At 45.1% G+C, this 20,045-nt stretch overlaps 1 protein-coding gene across 1 annotated transcript in view; it reads left to right on the top strand.

Annotated features, from left to right (window-relative positions):
* plcd1a (phospholipase C, delta 1a) overlaps positions 1-20,045 on the top strand; it is a 43,084-nt gene extending 23,039 nt beyond the window's left edge. The window contains exons 5-15 of the mRNA XM_080751482.1: positions 781-1,009; positions 2,327-2,528; positions 3,877-4,021; positions 5,034-5,186; positions 14,242-14,391; positions 14,845-15,001; positions 15,662-15,778; positions 18,040-18,218; positions 18,563-18,698; positions 18,784-18,933; positions 19,644-20,045. Coding sequence (XP_080607608.1) covers positions 781-1,009; positions 2,327-2,528; positions 3,877-4,021; positions 5,034-5,186; positions 14,242-14,391; positions 14,845-15,001; positions 15,662-15,778; positions 18,040-18,218; positions 18,563-18,698; positions 18,784-18,933; positions 19,644-19,735 — 1,710 coding nt within the window. The 3' untranslated portion in view covers positions 19,736-20,045. The remainder of the gene's footprint in view (positions 1-780; positions 1,010-2,326; positions 2,529-3,876; positions 4,022-5,033; positions 5,187-14,241; positions 14,392-14,844; positions 15,002-15,661; positions 15,779-18,039; positions 18,219-18,562; positions 18,699-18,783; positions 18,934-19,643) is intronic.

The following is a 20,045-nucleotide window of genomic DNA, read 5'->3' as shown; positions in this document are numbered from 1 at the left end:
ATTTGTACACTTCCAGAGTTACGGTTGGTCCTTGAAATGATAACGGTTGAAAACCACCAGTATTGTAATTGCATCGACGTGAAGTCCACATACTGGTAGCAGCTCAGACAGTGTGATAAAACGGATCCAGAAACGGTTCAAAAAATGTGATGTAACCGATTCCGGTTCCTCAATGTTGGATCCGGTCCCCCCCCCCCCCCCCCCCCCAATTCCTAAATTCCCAAACCAAGTAACAATCCACATGGTATAGTCGTTCTCACAGCGTGAACAATCTACACGTCAAAGGAAAGTGTTCCTTAAAGACGATCACCCCAATGCTCAGCTCATATTATTATCCCAACCATCGGGATGATTTTGATTGACTGTCTCACAATTATCACCCATGCATGTGCACACATAGACATCAAAGGGGGCTTGAGCCCCTGCCCTTTTACCCGTCTGTAAAAAGTTCCCTCTCCAGACCATGAATGCAGTTTTCACTATGGTGAAAGAAATGCAAATGCCCTCTTTGCATGCCATATCTGAAGGCAGCGTTGAAGAGAATTGCCTTGTCCAAACTCTCCTGAACTTGAATGCAGCATCTTATGTTGAAATAATTGCCCTCTCTGTGTAGAAATCCATGCCGTACGTCACATCTCCAGTATGCACTTGATTATGCTTAGTTTAGTGTTGTCTAAAGCACCGAAATATTTTCAATATTTTCACCAAAAGGCCTTTTTAGAAATGTCTGCCCCTGCCCCTCTAACATTCTCTGCACGTCCCTGTTATCACCTCCCGTAGAAATGTGACAAGTCCCACTCCGGCGCCTTGGAGGGCTCCGAGATCAAGCACTTCTATGACCTGCTGACCTACCGGGAGGAGATAGACGTGATCTACGGGAAGTACGCTCAGACGGAGGGTCAGATGAGCACCAAGGACCTGATGAACTTCCTGCTCAACGAGCAGAGGCAGCCGCTGAGCACGGAGGACGCCGCCAGGCTGATTGACGTGTACGAGCTGGATGAAACGGGTAGGACATCTTGGAGCATGTATAGCAGTGTTTCTCAAACGTTCACATTCCAAGGTCTTCCCTTAACTCATCTGGTGCCGATCCCGAACTAGTTCGGCTTTATTTCAATCCAATACAATCTTTTTTTTATTAATTCACTTACCCCGAGCTGCTTGTAGAGTCGTGGGTGGTCCTGGCTCGCTAGCCGCTAGCCAGCTAGCCGTTCTACTCTGTCCGACGATATATTCCATTAAAAATGGTTTAAAATACATTTTTGAGCTCCCCAATGTTCACCCGATGTTCGTCGCCGCTTCCGATGAGTACACGAGTGTGCCGATCCCGAAGTAGTTCGGCTTTATTTAATTAAATGAATAAAATGATAAGAGGCCTTCTGAAGCCTGGCTTGATTTTTGTAGCTACTAGCCGAAAGCTAACAACGTCCCGGCCGGCCGTAATTTGCGAACGCAATCGCCAATCTCCGCCTAATCCAATGAAAGACCGCATCTTTAAAGGCTTATATCTCTTTTTTGTGTTTTAGGGAAGCGGCGCGAGGTTTATTTACGGCGAAATCGCCCAAAAATGATCTTTTAGATGACAAAATGGGAATAGCCATTCTGTTAGCATCTTCATCCGGGACATTTCCATGCCGTGCATGAACGTGAGCACGTCAGGTCCTGGAAGCTGAAGTCCTGGAAGCTAAAGCGCTCGCCTATGAGAGATGCGCTGGCATTCTTTGGCCCCTAGAGGGCGCTGGCACTCAAAGAGTTAACTCTGACAGTGCACAAATGGAACCAAATGAACCCGCATTTGAACCCGTTCAAATGAGCCCGTTAACTGTCAAGAGTTACAAACCTCTATGGGTCAATTTAGACCCCCCCCCCCCCTAAAGGAACCCACAGAGTCCCTGAATCCACTTTATAGTATGTGTATAGTATTAGTACATACTGTAGCTTCAGTGTACGTATCGTAGCTGAAACCTCGTAAGGCCTTTGTCCAAAAAAGGTTGCTGTTCCAGAGATGGAAGAAATAACCTGTGTTCTACTGTAAATGTATCCATTGTAGTTATTAACTAGTCATAAGCTCTTGTTAATACTTTTCATTGGTTCAATATTTATTATAAAAACCCACAGACGCACTGTCATTTTATATTTTAGTGTTGGCTATTCAAAAATAGCAGGTTCATAAGCTCACGGCGCATCAACATAACATAGATATTTTTTGAAGACCACTGATTTAGAAGTCATTTGTAGAATCGATGTCAGATCGGATTGTGCTTTTTAAATAAAAAGGACTTGACTTTCTGTTAAATATCCCTCCTTTACGCCTCCTCCTCCTCAGCGAAGCAGAAGAAGCACATGACCAAGGACGGCTTCCTGATGTACCTGAACCAGCAGGAGGGTTCCATCCTGAACCCGGCCCACAAGCAGGTGTTCCAGGACATGAGTCATCCCCTCAACCACTACTACATCTCCTCCTCTCACAACACCTACCTGACCGAGGACCAGCTCAAAGGCCCCAGCAGCACGGAGGCCTACATACGGTCAGTGGTGGAAACATTACTCAAAGGTTTTACTCAAGTAAAAGTATCATTACCACAATGTGCAAGTACTCTGTTAGGCTGCCCTCAGACCAAAATACCTACGAGAGTGGAATCCGCGTTCCGCCAATGCATTTCAATGAGAAGGCGGCGGTTTCGCGTCAGAGGAGGATATCTGCAGCCCGCGCAGACCTTGCGTTTCGAAGGCGTAACATTCCGAGAATCAGGAAGGGACTGGGAGATGTTTTGTTTTGATCAAGAGTCTCATGCACCCAAACTCTTCTCTTTTTTTAGCTTGTTGCATCTCCCCTTCCAATAAAGCAAGGGCGAGTACCCTTCGCCTGTCCATTATAGAGTTGACACGTAAAATATGATGAGGATCGCTACGCTAGTGTAACAGGCTACAGGGAGGGAGGGCGGACCATATTTTGGTCTGAGGGCACCCTTACAAGTAAAAGTACGGAAATTCAAAATGTACTTGAGTAAAAGTACAAAAGATGTGTTTGTGTAGAATCAAAATTAGTTTAACCACTTTAATCCTATATACGGTACACATCAGCTGTTTGAAAATAGCCAGTGTACATGCACGTGTCGCATCACGTTTTAGCCATTTCCAAAAAATCTTTCAAATCTTTCAAATGTAGCCTTGAGCCTTGTGTGTTGAGGAAGTCAACATTTTTTTTAACTAGATTGTATCAAACCTTTTTAACAAATTTCTAAATAAGCGCTTGCTTTTTATCCGCTGATATCAGTCCAAGTCATCATACAATATTTGTTATCCTGTAACCTGTTCATGCTTATTTGAAGCCTTTTGTGTGTTTGTGATTAGTCTGTTTGCAACTACAATCCCTAACCTAGAAAAGCAATATTATGGTAAAAGCGAAACAAGAAACTGGTTCTGCCCGTGTTGTGAGCCCGTCTGTAAAGATGTTTTCATTTTACCTCGCAGAGTCATGCACACATAGACATCAAAGGGGGCTTGAGCCCCTGCCCTTTTACCCGTCTGTAAAAACTGCCCTCTCCAAACCATGAATGCAGTTTTTACTATGGTGAAAGAAATGTAAAATTCCCACTTTCCATGCCATACCTGAAGGCAGCATTCAAGAGAATTGCCTTGTCCAAACTCTCCTGAACTTGAATGCGGCATCTCATGTTGAAAGAATTGCCCTCTCTGTGTAGAAATCCATGCCGTACGCCACATCTCCAGTAGCCTATTCACTTGTGTGGTAAAAAAAATAGCAGACCTCCAAGCTCACAGCTTGGAGGTCGGCTATTTTCAATATTTTCACCAAAAGGCCCTTTTAGGAATTTCAGCCCCTGCCTCTCTAACATTTTCTACACGTGCCTGCAGAGCCCTGATGAAGAGCTGTCGCTGTGTGGAGCTGGACTGCTGGGACGGGCCTAACGGAGAACCTGTCATTTACCACGGTTACACACTCACCTCCAAGGTCCTGTTCAAAGACGTCATCAAGGCCATCAAAGACTACGCCTTCAAAGTACGTGAGTCCAGGGGCGGCGCACCAAATTCTGGGCCCTGGGTACAAGGATTCACTGCGGGGCCCCCATGAATGTTCTTCATAGGGGGAGGAGGGGGTTTAACCCATTTAGATTGGGAATGCATTATTACGCATTATCTTGTGCTTTAAATTAACTATTGAAAATGTGCAGATATACAAGCTCACAGTGCGGCAATCAATACTGTAATGTAGAAATGCTCTGTTAGGGTGCCCACACACCAAAATACCTAGAGTGGAATCCGCCAATGCATTTCAATGAGAAAGGAGCATTTTTTGCAGAAATCCTGTACTGGCAAAAAACGCTCTATTCTCATTGAAATGCATTGGCGGATTCCACTACGTATTTTGGTGTGAGGGCACCCTTACAAGTAGAAGTCCTGTATTCAAAATGTACTTGAGTAAAAGTATAAAGGTTTCTGCATCAAAATATACTTAAAGCACCAAAAGTAAAAGTACTTGTTAATGTTACATTTTTCTAGTGCAAAATGTATAAAAATCTTTTGAAAATAGCCTATCTACAAGCTTACAATGTATCGCATCGTGACGCATTGTGAGCCTGTAGATCTGCTATTTTCAAATGGCCGAAATATCTATAGGGCTGAAGTGGTTAGTGTGTTTTGTAATAATAATCAGTACTCAAGTAAAGTAATAATACCACAAAATTGTACTGTACTTGAGTAAATGTATTTAGGGTTAGGGTTAGGGTTAGGGTTAGGGTTAGGGTTAGGGTTACTTTACACCACTGGATTAAAGTTGAAGCACATTTTGTTTGTGTACCCCTTACTGTACATAAAAAAAAACACCAAAAGTGCTAAATTTGTGCAATTGAGAAAAGAAAAATGAAGATGGTTAAAGATGGCTATTTATAGAAATCCTTTTTTCAAAATCTAGCCAAAAAAAGCAAAGTAACAAGTGGATTTCAAATATTAAATTACATCAAAAGATCTTCACTATTGTGTGGCCTGAACCAACGTGGTTGTTGTTTTCTCAGACCTCAGAGTACCCAGTGATCCTGTCCCTGGAGAACCACTGCAGCCTGGAGCAGCAGAAGCTGATGGCCCAGCACATGTCCTCCATCCTGGGCAGTGCTCTCCTCACTCAGCCCCTGGGAGACACTATGCCCGTCTGTTTCCCCTCACCTGAGGTAGGTCAGACACGGGTTGTTTTTTTACTGTCCATGGCTTTGATGCTATAGATTAGATGTACTGTAGGCCTATTTGACAGTGCAGAAACATGATTGCCTTGATACTTGTAACATTAATGAGCATCAGCTGGACACAGACACACGCACAGCTGCCCTCTGCAGTACTCTAAACTGAACATGACTGGAGTCTCACTCCAGTCACGTTTCACATAAAACACACCATACAGTAAGAACTCCTCTAACTTTCAGTGCCCCCCCAAAAAAGAATGTTTGATAAAAAAAAAATATATATATATATATATATATATATAATATATATATATATATATAATATATATATATATATATCGCGATACAGTATGACGTCACACCGATACATATTGTCACTAGGGCTGCAAGCGAACGTTCGGGGATTCGAACGTTCGTTTGTTACGTTGGCAATCGAAGTTCTAAATTAATGGGTTCAGGTTTTTTTCTTTTCTTTTTTTTTTCCACGAAAAATAATTATCAGAATGTGATAGGCCTATCCGAATATCACAGTAGTAGAGATATCCAAGCCAATAAGAAAGAATACGAAATAGGTTACTGGTAAACACTAACAGTTAATGGTGACCGTTAATAAGTAGTTTTAAAATGCGCCAGAACAGCTTGGAGTGATCAAGGACCGTCCGCTCCAATTCCGCTCCTGTTGGGGCCGCGAACCAGCCTCGCTGACACACGCTTGATGACAGTTAGAGTGAGAGCACTCAGAGCTGGGCAGACAGACTGTGTTTGTGCTCTAGAACAGCGAACACCCATCCACGCACCCAACGATTAAATAGCCTTTCTCCTAAGCATGAGAAAATATGGATTGCAAACCCCTAAAGGATCCATAATGCAATTTCTGGGGTTGTTACATCGAGACCTGTTCAGCCCGAACGCGACGCGTTCCGGCGCAGTCACCAAGTCTAATCATCGTCCGTGCAACTCCGCTATACATTGAGCTTGTTCGTCAACAAACAGCGCAACATTTTCTCCGATTGGATTGGACTTTCCAAGTGGATTGGACTTTAAAAGCGCATTTAACACATTTCCTACACTGTTTTAGCTGGTTAAAGGTACAGTACGTTCGATGGTTCGATTGTTCGGTTTTTATTAAAGTAATTAAAAATCGAAGGTTCGATGGTCCGTTCTGAAACTCCCCCCCGAAGTTCGAATCCCTAAAACAGGGTTAGATTACAGCCCTAATTGTCACGTTTTAATATTGCGGGACGGGATATCGGTACAGCCCTTCTTATGACCCAAAGAAATGTGCCACTGTACCCATGTGACACTATGACCGTCAATTCCCCCTCACCTGAGGCAGGTCAGACAGGTGTCACCGCTTAGTGAGACATCCTATAGACTGCTCACAAAGCCTGGGGCCTCTCATTAATCCTCGACCTGAAACAGACACCAAAGACGGACCCAACCCGTAATTCTAACTCTCAAATTACCAAAATAAACTCAGCCAGTCTGAGGTCTTCCTGTTTACTTGACGAGGAGGACAGTATAAGATTCATCTGGGAATGGAAGTCACCGTTAGTGAAATCAGGGCGGATCCTCATTATGCAAACATCAAACAAACAACTTAAGCCACTTTCACATGTGAACACTAGAAAATGTCTGGGGAATCAGGTGGGGAGTTTGTGTTGGGTCGATCACACATTTAGTATGCAACAGGAGAATGTTCGTTTCAGATGCGCTCACACATTGAGGTAAATTCCATTTGATCTGGGTAGTCTGGGTTGTAGACGCACACATTAGCTACTCTCACGTAAATATAACACAGGGACAGCCTGAGGGAGATGCGAGGATCAAATACAATATTCTTCAGAGAACATTGGTCTCCATATACAGCAAAGTGCGCACTGTACTTTGTCTACAATTATGCTACTGCAGCAGTAAAGAGTCGTTTATGTTCAATCTGTAAATATTCCAACGCTAATAAGAAACAGAATGATTAAACTGGTTTTCAGTTCTGTCTCTCTCCAAACACCTTGGGAGGAGGGGAGGCTCCACCTTTCGACAACAGAAGCATCATCAACACTTCCACGCTGAGCGTAAATTCACTGGTTAATCGGCGGTTTGAGTCAAATCAGAAATGACCCAGACTTAAGTCAAAGGTCCTGCCCGCATAAAAATGTTGCGTGTCTGATCCTACTGATCCGGAATTTTGCGTTTATTTTGGGGGGCTCATATGCCTTTATTGATAGGACAGTAGACTGACAGGAAACGGGGAGAGTAGATGGGGAGAGACACACAGCAAAGGTCGTTGGGAACGGGATTCAAACCCACGACACGCTGTCAGGCATCAGAGCCTATGTGGTATGCGTCAGGACCGGTAGGCCAGCGGGCGCCCCAGGAATTTTGCGTTTATACATACGTTTTTAATGGAAGATAATACAGCGCATGTCTGAAAGTGTCTTTAGACACTGTCAGGTAGTTCTCAAGTTCTCACCTCAACATGCTGCTGAGTTTGGAGACACAACCAAACATATGAGAATTCGGCACACGGTTTTGCATGTTAGTAGCTTATATTAGTGAAAGTCAGAGAACCTTTGGGCAGCGGACGAGTCCTTACAAGATGTGTCTGTGAGCCCGAGCAGTGAATGAGAGAACACCTTGTTTGGCTGCAGGGACCGAGTTGCCAAAAGGAATTTAATTTACATGGGAACAGGACTTGGACCAGGTATGCATGGCAGGGCATGTACTCAGCTGGTCTTGATGTTATTAAATATGGATTTATTTTTTTGCCTTTTCTGATTATGCGGCTGATTCATTGTTATGTACAGTATCTGCCCTGCAACCCTTTTCGTTTCTTGCTTTCTTTATGCTACTTTTTCTCTGCTTTATCTTTTTATGCGCATCTCGCCTTTTCTTTCATCACTGCATTCTGTCATGTTATTCATGTTATTTTCTTCTGTGGTAGTGAGCAGCGGCTAGATCTAGAGGTGTGGCTTTCAGTAAAAAACGTCTTATAAGAGTCGTATAACACACACAGAGGGGAGACAATAGCTTCTGGAATCTTCTTTCAGTGAGGTTCCAGTGCCACTATGGGCAGTCATTCTCAGAAATACTACCATGGCATGAATGCCTGTGGCAATGTGGCATTCTCTGTATGTGCACATATTAATAGTGCGACGATTCGTAAGGATCAAAGCTAGTTCAGGGGGCGGTCCCAAGGGAGCGCGCGCGCGGAGGGGGGTGGGTCACTAGGTCCTGCCCCCCCCCCCCTTACCCATAGTTCTTAGGGAAGTCAGATGGTGGGACTCAGTCTTGTTGCATAGCACTGCTGCTGCTACCACGCTGCAGTACACACACAAGTGCCACACTTGTTGCTTGCAGGTAGCTGTGCTGCTGCCCACCGCTTGGACAGGGTGTCTAACTTGGCTGAGTATTTCTGGCTGTTTCTGCTATTTTACTATCGCTCAATTCATGTTCTTAGCTGCCAAACTAAGAAGCTGTGTTCTTGGCCAGGTGTATGGGAAGTTTGAGATTGTTATTCTGGTAATCGCTGAATTCTAAACTGCTGTTTCAAGGTTCAGATTTCTTGCTATCGTTGCTGGTGCCTAGCTGATTTCTGTACTTTCAGTTGTTTGTTGCTAAAGCTATTTCAAAGGTGCTACAGGCTTGCTAAAGTTGCAAGGTAAACTCAGTATCATAGAAGTTGGCTGTGGCTACGGGCTAAATGCTAACTTATTTCGTGCCCTGGTGGGCCTTTACTGGGCTACCATGAGTTAAAGTAATCTCAGTCGTTGGGTTTGTCGATAACAATGTCAGTACTTTGCAACGGCGCGGGCCGTATCGGCTAGCGCGGAACAACAGGTTTAATGTACAGTCAGCTAGGAGCTAGCTGGTGGCTATTGCTAGCCGGCTATTTCGGTAAGGATGCTGTTAGCTGGTAAATCAATGTGCTAGCCATGTCAAAGCATAGAGCGGCGGCCCGCGTGAAAACACAGCCCCGTAGCAGGTAATGAATCACGCTAGGAGGATTCAGTTTGTAGGGTGCAGGTGTCTGTAAACGGCAGCGTTCACCTAGCTCCTGAGCTAGCCGAGTCACGTCAAGCGGTGATTTACGGCATGACGTTCGGCAGCAAATACTAAGCGCTGCGTGTGGGAAATGTAGTTCTCTATCATGCCAAGCCTCGGCGTCGTGCTAGTAGCAAGCTTCGCCCGCAGCGTGCTTAATCTAGTTAGTATGGGGCCTATATTGCTTCTGCCTCGCCTCGGGTTATGTGTATGTTTTCCTCTTTTTGCACTGTCTGGCCGTCTTAACAGCTGCTGCTTATGAGGTGCTAGTTGCTATAACATAGCAGCTAAATGGTTTCTGTCGCTTCTTGGACCACAGTAGGGCTGCTGCCAGTTACCGTGGCGTAGAAGCCCTCGCGGGATGAATTATTAAATACAGTAATCGCCTCTCTTTGAGAAGCCTATAAAGGATGTCTGTCTGCATGGGCTCCTGAGAGGAGGAAACCAGCAAGCTCATAGGTGCCACAGTTTACGTGCAAACAATGTTTTGCTTCCGCTAACGCAGGTCGTGCCTGTCTGTCCTGACGTCACCAGTTGAACTCGCTAGTGCATGCAGGGAATCGTAGTCTTCTCTAAATGCTCGGTAGCTCCAGCTAAATATTCTCTTCAGTTTCAGCATCCATCAGCTGCAGCTCATCAGCTTTCTTCGCACCGCAAGCTTTAAGTTAGGGTTTGATAAGTTCTAAGTTGTCAGTTGTTCTGCTTATTAAATGCTAAGTAAAATAAATTAAAACTGATGCTACCGCTTGTAGGATGCTGACACCATGCTTATCTGGGCAGTGCATGCTCAGCTCCCACGCGTCTGTTACTAAACTAGAAATGTGCAATTTGGGAAATTGCGAGTGTGCTGCTACACCATCAAGCTATCGGTACTGCTGTATGTTAAAGCTGCTACCAGTGTATCAGAAGTAAAAGGGATGGTTATAGTATTGGGTCACATAGCACACTATATTTCTAGTAGTGTTTCCTTAGCCGCCGCACTTGGCTTCAGTGCTGGTTACAGCTCACGCTTAAGCTGCTACATGTCCGTTTGTAACATCATGTTCATATCCAGGATTTCTCCTTATCCGTTGTGCTGCTATCTTGGAGGCAAAAATGGTCACATTATGGTGCTAGTGGCTCTTGTTGCCGCTGCTACAGTCAGATACCACAATGTCTCCTATAGTTTCAGCTATTGTTAGCTCCACTCAACCTGCGGCTGCGTGCTAGCATAACTGCTAATAATTACAGCTAAGGCTGATGCTTGTAAAAATGCTGCATCATGTTTTCTTTCAGCTCATGCTAAAACTAATACTTGTTGGTTGCTAACATCTGTTTATTATTTCAGCTCCAGGCCGGAGTGGCTGCAGGCCCACATGTTCCACTAATCGTGTTTTACCCTATAGCTTCTTGCTGCGGCTGCTACATGTCTAACTGCTAACACAATTTCTATCCTTTCAGCTCGTGCTGGAGATGCTGCATAGCTGCTACCAGAGCAGTATAATCAGAGAGTGGTGTCACCGCGGGGTCAGAAACAGCGCTGGTCACGTGGTTCATTGTCACTTTACACCTCATAGACTTCAATGCATTTTGTAAACTTCCGGTTGGCCGTTTGTCACTATACGCCAATAGATGTGTGCGTAGACGACCTGGCCCCACGAAGTGAACGGGAGTGACGCAACTCTCCATTCTAGGGCTCTGGCTGCTACTACAGCAGGTCGCCATAGCAGCATGGCGCTGCAGCTGCTGAGGTTTTCTGCTAACATATTTATCATTACAGCTCCAGGCCGGAGCTGCGGCATGCCCCCTGCCACGGCATCAGGTTAGCACTGCAGCTTCATGATAAAGCTGCTTCATGTTCCACTACATCGCGTTTTTCTTTATAGCTCGGGCCACGGCTGCTACATGTTGCTGCTAACATCATGTTTGTCCTTTCAGCTTCTTGCCGGAGCCGCTGCATAGCGGCTGCTACAGCATGCCATCATTGCAGCGTCGCGCTGCAGCGGCTGAGTGTTTTCTGCTAACATGTTTCTCTTTATAGTTTCGTCCATTACTGCATAATTCCATGAGATCAGTCAGGAGTCGGTTAGCACTGGAGAGGGCATTGCTACTACAGCTTCCGCTACTTCTGCCGCTACCATGAGCTGCCAGCCTGCCCGCCCGCCCTCCCGCCCGCCTGCCTGCCCGCCTGCACGCGCCATATTCAGCAGACGGAAGGGCCTACCGCCAGCCCGCCGCCTGCCTTCCCGCCCGCCTGCCTTCCCACCTGCCTGTCGGCCCTCCCGTCCGGCTGCCCGCCCGCCCGCTACAGCATCAGTTAATGCTATTACTGCTGCTACCATGAGCATGAACCAGCGCTGCGTCGTGCTGGAAGCCTGTGGTGCCGGCCCATCTTCCGGAGGCGCTGTCAGGCTGCGACCGTCGTCGCCACCGCCAGGTCGCAAGGGAACATGGGAAGCTGCAGTTCCAGCACCAGCGGTGGGAACTCCATTCCTCGCGCCAGCTGCAGCTTTCCCAGATGCCCTGAGGAGCCTCACTCTAGCAGGTAAATAGCAACGCATTTGCTTGTTCGATTCTGTGAGCGTTCAGCCGCTCTCTAAGCTTGCTAATAATAGGCAACCATAGTTACATAGCAGCGACTTACTTGTACTGAATGTTGGGCTTTAGCCGCTCTCTAGGCTTGCATAGCTTGCCTTTAAAGGTCAAGACGGGTATCTCGTGGAGATTCTCATATGTGCAGCAGCAGACTCTGCAGCAGAGCGCTCCGTGGGCTGCGAAAATTTCTCTGTGATCTTAAAAGTCAGCGACCTTAGGCGTGGTTTCATTGTTATGGTCAGCTAAAGCTAAGATTGTAATTTCTGCGGCAAGCACATGCGGTCACCAAGGCCAGGCTTAAGATGCGACTAGCACATGGCCTCTGAAGATTGCAGCTCGCAGTTTAAGCAGGGAAGGTACACCAGTGTCAGTCGCAGAACTAACTCTCCCTTCTGTCCTTTCATGTCCATGCTGAACACCGGGCTGTCTGCCCGACGTCCTCGTCACACGACCCCCGGAGAGAGCTGCCAGATTTGCGGCCCGCCCCTCTTCACTCTGCATTCTCTCCGGATCGGAGCAGCCACACCACCAGCACTTCTGGTGCCCTCAGCTAACTCAAGATCCTGCACGCCAAGCTATCAAGCACACACAACACAGGACTGACCGAAGCGTAATGGTTCCAAGCCGGAGTTGGACGCATTTCAGTTAACGCTTCTGCTGCTGATGCTAATAGTGCTGCAGGCACTATTGGCAGGGTTGTTCCATAGGGTTTCATTTTGCTGCTTCTGCTGCGTTACTCGGGGCACGCGCCCCTGATAGGTTGCGTGTTTTATTGCTGCTTCTGTTGCGTTACTCGGGGCATGCGCCCCTGATAGGTTGCGGGCCACGCATTGCATTGCGTGGCCCGTTGCTGCGCGCTCCAATATTTCTATCATGCAAAAGCTAGGTGGTTGCTGGGGTGTTAGTTAGGTAGGATGTGAAGCTGTATGGCGCTGTAGTTATATGAATTAAAGGTTTCATCGCTGCTTCTGGTTCTGCTGTCTATATATATATACGTCCATGTTGCTGCTCCCGCTTTTCTCTAGGGTGTTTTAGTATGGCTTCAGTCAGATTGCAGTATATCGTTATAGTCAGCAGTACCACCTTCCTCACCGTTGGTTCGGTCTGCCAGCTGCTAACATTCTTAATTATTAAATTGCTTTAGCAGTACTTATAGCGTTTTTGGCAAGCTGCCAATATCATTGCTTAGTATTTTGCCTTAGTAATATTCGCTCTGCCAGATGCTAATATGCTTAATTATTATATTTTTGCGTTAGCAGGAAAGGCAGTTCATAGTTTGCCCCGCAGTAATGATAACTTAATCGCTAGAGTCACAGCAGAGCTGCCTTCCTCGCAGTTGGCTAGCACTGGCATGGGATTCTGAGATTTTGGCGTGCTTTGGGGGTTTGTAGTTTTGGGGGGTATCGGGCCAGGGCTCGCTGTAATTAAATTATGCCCTCGATGCTCATGGTAACATGAGGATCGTGGGTTCAGCGAGCCATGGCCCGAGGCAGAACCCCATGCCAAACCATGCTAACTTAGGCTATAGATTCTATGCTGTCTTATAGTAGAGCTAAGGTAGGCTGCCAATACTATGCGCTTAGATATAGGCTTAGATTCTATGCTGTCTCTATAGTAGGGTGCTCAATATGCCATGCTGTGTGATGCTTGCTTTCTGCCTTCATTCTGGTCAATAAAGTATATCTTAACCCAAGTGATCGTCTCCTGAAATAGTGCGACGATTCGTAAGGATCAAAGCTAGTTCAGGGGGCGGTCCCAAGGGAGCGCGCGCGCGGAGGGGGGTGGGTCACTAGGTCCTGCCCCCCCCCCCCTTACCCATAGTTCTTAGGGAAGTCAGATGGTGGGACTCAGTCTTGTTGCATAGCACTGCCCCGCCACCACCCCAGCGCCACCTTCAGGTTCTGCCTTAGATCCCCCTCGGGGGGTATCGGGCCAGGGCTCGCTGTAATTAAATTATGCCCTCGATGCTCATGGTAACATGAGGATCGTGGGTTCAGCGAGCCATGGCCCGAGGCAGAACCCCATGCCAAACCATGCTAACTTAGGCTATAGATTCTATGCTGTCTTATAGTAGAGCTAAGGTAGGCTGCCAATACTATGCGCTTAGATATAGGCTTAGATTCTATGCTGTCTCTATAGTAGGGTGCTCAATATGCCATGCTGTGTGATGCTTGCTTTCTGCCTTCATTCTGGTCAATAAAGTATATCTTAACCCAAGTGATCGTCTCCTGAACTGTATATACAGTGTAACTTAACTCTCTCATTGGGAATGACTTCAGCCCCGCTCATTAAAAAAAGGGGGGGAAAGGGAATGGATTCATATGCCTTCAGTGCTCCGACAAATTTAGTCTATAATCAAATGTCATCATCAATTTGATGTTTATGGCCTGTGTCTGAAAATGAAACATCCTCAACATCTCTCCCTGTGCAGGAGCTGAAAGGTCGGTTCTTAATCAAGGGTAAACGGTCTAACAAGCTAGATGCAGCCTTTAACAACAACGGCAGTATAGAAGACGACAGTGTCTCAGAGGAGGACGAGGCTGCAGACTCCAAGGAGAACGGACAGAAAGCCAAGGCTAAGGTGAGTGAGTGAGTATATACTATATTCATACACTGCAAGAGTGGAGGAGACGGGACCCCACATTATTTTGAGGGGTCCCCAGATGATTAGCTTAATGTGCAACTTTGTTTTCTCAATCAACAGTAAACAAACCAACATACAGTAACTGTACTTAGGGTACACATTTCTAACGTGACAATTTAATGACTTTTTAGACCTTTTTAACACCAAATTGCCCAAATATTACGTAAGAAAGAGGCACACATTGTTAAAATAGACGATCTACAAATTCAACTATTTTTCAAATGTAATGCCTACAATTCCATGTTCTTGTCATAGTGGGGGTCCTCCCCAACGAAGGAATACTAAACCAACAATAGTAATAATAAACTTTATTTGTATACACGTTTTAAGAACCGAGTCACAACAATAGTAGATACTAATCCCTGCATCACTCCTCCTGTGTCCTTGCAGACATCAAAGATCAAGCTGGCCAAAGAACTGTCCGACATGGTCGTCTACTGCAAGAGTGTCCACTTCAATGGATTCGAACAGGCCAAGGACAGCTTGGCCTTTTACGAGATGTCTTCTTTCAAGGAGAGCAAAGCTTTGAACCTGGCTGAAACCTCAGGTAAACACTGACTAATCATCAGGGAGTTATTTGTCCCAACAAGCCATATGGGATCGCTCAGCCTATGGCATAGTTGTCACAATTATTACATAATAATCGCCTGATTGATCACAATACATTTTAGATCATCGCAAGACATTTTAGATCATCCTCTCCATACTGAAACATTTTCACACATTTGCAAACATAAAATAGCAGATCTGCAAGCTTACAATGCATCGTGATGCGACACACAGTGAGCTTGTAGATTGGCCATTTCCAAAAAGTATAACATTATTTAATATGGCCTATTTTTACCATAGTACATTATTTATTTTTGATTAAGAGTAGCAGTCATTGTTAGTCATTTCTTTGTATATTTAAGTTATTTCTTTTTCATATCTGCCCTGAGCAATTTGTTTTGAAAAGCATAAAATTCTAAGATTTTTTATTTATTTATACTGGATGTTTCATTGCTCAATGTCCAAAACAAAATTAAAGCCATTAATCGTTTTTATTTGTATGACAACTAATGGTCAACTACGATTTCGGCAGCCCTAATCAACAGCACATTTTGACTTGTATCCCATCCCAGCTCGTCTTTGTTCTACTTCACATACAGTCTTTCTTCATTAGCAGTGCCATTCATTGTATTGTATTCCCCTCAATGTGCTACCGTAGGCACAGCCTACATCCACCACAACATGGACAAGCTCAGCAGGATCTACCCTGCAGGCTCCAGGACTGACTCCTCCAACTACAGCCCTGTGCCCATGTGGAACGCTGGCTGCCAGATAGGTACAGTAACTCTGCCACACCTCATATTCACAAGCTCCTAGTACACTCAAGGTTCTAGATCAGTGGTTCTACACCTGTGGTGGGTCCCCAGACTCCCCACATGATTTTTCTAATTTAATATAAGACTGATCTACACTTGTAGATCTGCTATTTCCACCATATCTATCTGTGGAACCGAGTCAAACTGAATGCAATGCCTTAACTCATACATTCCAAGTTCTTATCAAGGCGGGGGGGGGGGGTCCCCAGTTCAAATATGATTATTTTGGGGGGCCCCGGCCTGATAAGGTTGAGAACCTCTGTTCTAGATCAGGGGTCTTCAATGTTTTTGAGGCCAAAGACCCCTTAACTGAGAGAGAGATTAAGCAGGGCCAGGGACCCCTCACTAAATATAAAAAAATCGATATAGATTACACTTTTGAACTTGTAGATCTATTTTCAATGAATAGGGATAAATAGGGGCAGTAAAGTGGTTTTCATGTACAAAACACACAAAGATTTGGCGGCCCCCTTGTAGAAACTTGAGGACCCCTGTTCTGACACAGTGTTACGACCCCAGCCTGGGGGTCACCAGGTGCAACATAAAAATGGACTCCCTCCTTCTCAGTCCCCAAACACATCCAGCTAACACCAGTTTCGAAACCCAAATGTCAAAGATGTGTTATATACCGTATTTAAGATTTAAAAAAAAAGAAAAAAAAAACATTATCTCAGGGTGGGACCATGAAATACAAAACAAAACTCCTACTCTTACCTGACAAAGGAAACATTCAGTACAAAGGAAGACAGAGGTGAAACTGGAGACAGTGGTCAGTGGAGCTAATCACCAGCTAGTTCCACCTTGTAGTCAACCATTCAGACACCACTCAGTCACACACCAGCTGCTAGTCAATCAACCACTCAATCACACATACCAGAGAGGTTAAGAAAGACATGCACAGGCACACATTTGACCCAGGGTCATAACGCACACCCGAGCTTGTTCAGACCGGAAAAAGTGCATTTTGTGCTGATATGAACAAGTGCAACAAACAGTTCAGCTGATTTTAATTGTGGTCGGAGGCTGCACTCAGACTGGAACGCACAAGTTGAGTGAGAGTTGTGTGGGGGAGGCGGGGGGCAGAGACAGCACAATGCATTGCGGATGGAAGTCGAGTGGTTTGAAGTCTAGTGCGAGTCGTGAGCAAGTTGGACGCAACCACACAACACCACACGACTCGCACTCGACTTCAAACCACTCGACTCCCATCCGGAATGCATTGCGCTGTGCCTGCCCCCCGCCTCCCCCACACGACACGCACTCGTTTTTGTGCCTTTAGGTCTGTAGCCGGCCCTAGACACCTAGCAACTCAGTCGTTAGTCGGTTAGCCACACACACATACATGCATTTACTTTGTCTTTTAACAATTATGCTGAAGAGGATGCTGCTTAGCTTTGGCTTTAGAGATAGACACTAAAGAGGAGGAGAGTGCTTCTGCCAGTGATGAGACTCATTTATCAACACCAATAGCTTCACTTTCTCTGTCGCCATCTGATGGTCCTTGGAATATCGCCCGCTTCCTGAACAGAATATTCTTTGCTGTTGATGTCACATGAGCTTATCTGAGCTTATCTGAAAAAGTTTTAAAGGTGCTCTGCTCTAAAAAAGAAAAAAAAAGGAAAAGAATAAGTAGCTGAGTGTAGCGTCTTTAAAGATGGCTGTATTCTGAGCACCTTGTGGCTAATCTCTCAAGACAGATTTTGAGGGGCGCCTGCTGGCCTACTGGTCCAGGCGCATACCACATAGGCATTGCCACATATGCATTGATGCCTGACGGCATCACCGATTCGATTCCCGATCCGGACGACGTTTGCCGTATGTCACTCCCCGCCTCTACACCATTTCCTGTCAGTCTACTGTCCAATCAATAAAAGCCAAAAAACAAATCTTAATTTTTGGGGTGCCCGCTGGCCTACTGGTCCAGGCACATACCTCTTAGGCATTGCCACATAGGCATGGATGCCTGGGGGTTCGATTCCTGATTCAGACGACCTTTGCCGCAAGGCATAAAAAAAGAGAGGGCGCTGGTTTTCATTTGACGATTGGTTCCCAGATTGCCTTGCGGCTGGATCTCATATGGGTTCTATGTAAAAGAGGCATTTGGGGGGGAAAACACTGTGAACATGACGTAGTAAGGTGTGCTTCTGTGTTAGGAGGACATACAGGCTGCCTCTGTCATTACATCCACAGTCCACACTCCTTTCCCATTCTCTGTTATTAGTGGCACTGAACTTCCAGACGGCCTCCAAGGAGATGGACCTGAACCAGGGTCGGTTTTTGCCCAATGGCATGAGTGGCTACTTCCTGAAGCCTGAGTTCCTGAGAGACCTGGCCTCTCAGTTCAATCCGAACGCACTGGCCAATGGGCCCTGGTCGAAGAAGAAAGTCCTCCATCTGATGGTGAGGGAGCTTTCCAAATCATACTTCCCCCATTTTACAAGTTAAACCTTTACTTTACGGGGCTTACAGACCCCAGTGCCTCAGCTGATCTGTTCCCGTTTCTGCTTGAAGTCAGTAGTGTTAATTGTACATCAATTGTTTGTTAGCGATTTATCTTTTCTATCGAGCAATGAAAGAAGATCATTGTTCCAACCACAGAAATGCACTTAGAGTACTATACTCTCTGTTTGATTATCCATAATCTTCAGTTAAGTTATGAGGAATGTTTTTTGTTATTCGCATTTGGTGTTGTTGAAATGCACAAATGAATGTGCGTGTGTGTTTATATGTATCAATACAAAAAGGTGATCTCAGCCCAGCAGCTGCCTAAAGTGAACAAAGACAAGCACAAGTCCATTGTGGACCCCCTGGTCAGAGTGGAACTCTATGGCGTCCCAGCAGACACCACCAGCAAGGAAACACACCATATTGAAAACAATGGTAAGTGAACTTGTGCACGCACACGCATGCACGCACGCACGCACACGCACACACAGGACTGACACTTGTTTTTTTTATTCTGCAGGGTTCAACCCTCAGTGGAATGAGAACTTCCAGTTTGACATCCAGGTCCCAGAACTAGTCATGGTGCGATTTGTGGTGGAAGACCATGACTCGACATCCCAGAATGATCTCATAGGTCAATACTGTCTACCTCTCACCAGCATACAGAACGGTAAGGAAGAATCACTACTCAGTACAAGTAATTTCACTTGCAGCACAACTAGAGGCAAGAATCATGCATTGACAGTTTTATTGTCAATACATAATGACTAGGTGCAACAATATTTAAAATACATTTGAGGCGAAATCTGAATCAAGACATACAACAGTAAAAAGATGTAGCAGACATCACGGCACTATGTGAATAGTAAAAATCAAAAAAATCGAATAAAAAGATTATCTACTGTACCAGGCAGAAGCGGTTTCTACTGCAGCATTTAAAAAGAATTGCCTGCTACTGTAGGTGCACACGCAAGGATCAACAAAAAGTATTAAACCAGGAATTTAAAGAGCCATTGTTCAAAACACAGCCACTACCGAGTAATCAACAGGAATTAATTTTGAGGTACTTTTACTTTACTGGATTAACTTCCAGTTTTTAATACTTTTATTTCTACGCTGTACATCTCAGAGACAAATATTGTGCTTACTCCACTACAATTATTTGAAAACTTTCGTTACTAGTTAATTTGTTTAATTGTGATTATTATTACAAAACATACCACTTCAGCCCCATTTCATCTTTGGCGATTTGAAAATAGCCGATATACAAGCTCACAACACATCACGTTGTCTACTTTTTCCCACCACTGCTAAATATTACTGTGAACATATGAAGTGAGTTTCACTGACTTATTTAAATTCCCTCCTCTTGTTCTCCAGGATATCGCCATATCCCTCTGCTCACCAAGGCAGGCGACGTCATCTCGTCCGCTGGAGTCTTTGTTCATCTCATGGTCCTAGACGCCCAGTAGGCTAACTGTACAGCACAGGTCATGTATGGAAACCTCCATGCCAAAGACAGCATTGTGGGACCATAAAGAAATGTTAAAGCCAAGTCAAACTCTTCTTGACAAATGTATTCCAAAGCTTAAATGTTTTCTTGTTATTTTTGTCATCTACCAATCTTTACTTTTGACTTACCGGTACATATTTGTACAACACTTACGTATCACTGACTGTGTTTTTGAAATGAGCAATATAGTATGTTTGGTTGAGAGGTTCTATAATATTCAAAAAAGAATAAATGTGTGAAATGAAGGCTGAATGTTAGATTGATGGCAA

This window comes from Nannobrachium achirus (genome assembly GCF_963921795.1).
Source record: "Nannobrachium achirus genome assembly, chromosome: 21".
Lineage (NCBI taxonomy): Eukaryota > Metazoa > Chordata > Actinopteri > Myctophiformes > Myctophidae > Nannobrachium > Nannobrachium achirus.
This window is presented reverse-complemented; position numbering and strand designations above follow the sequence as displayed.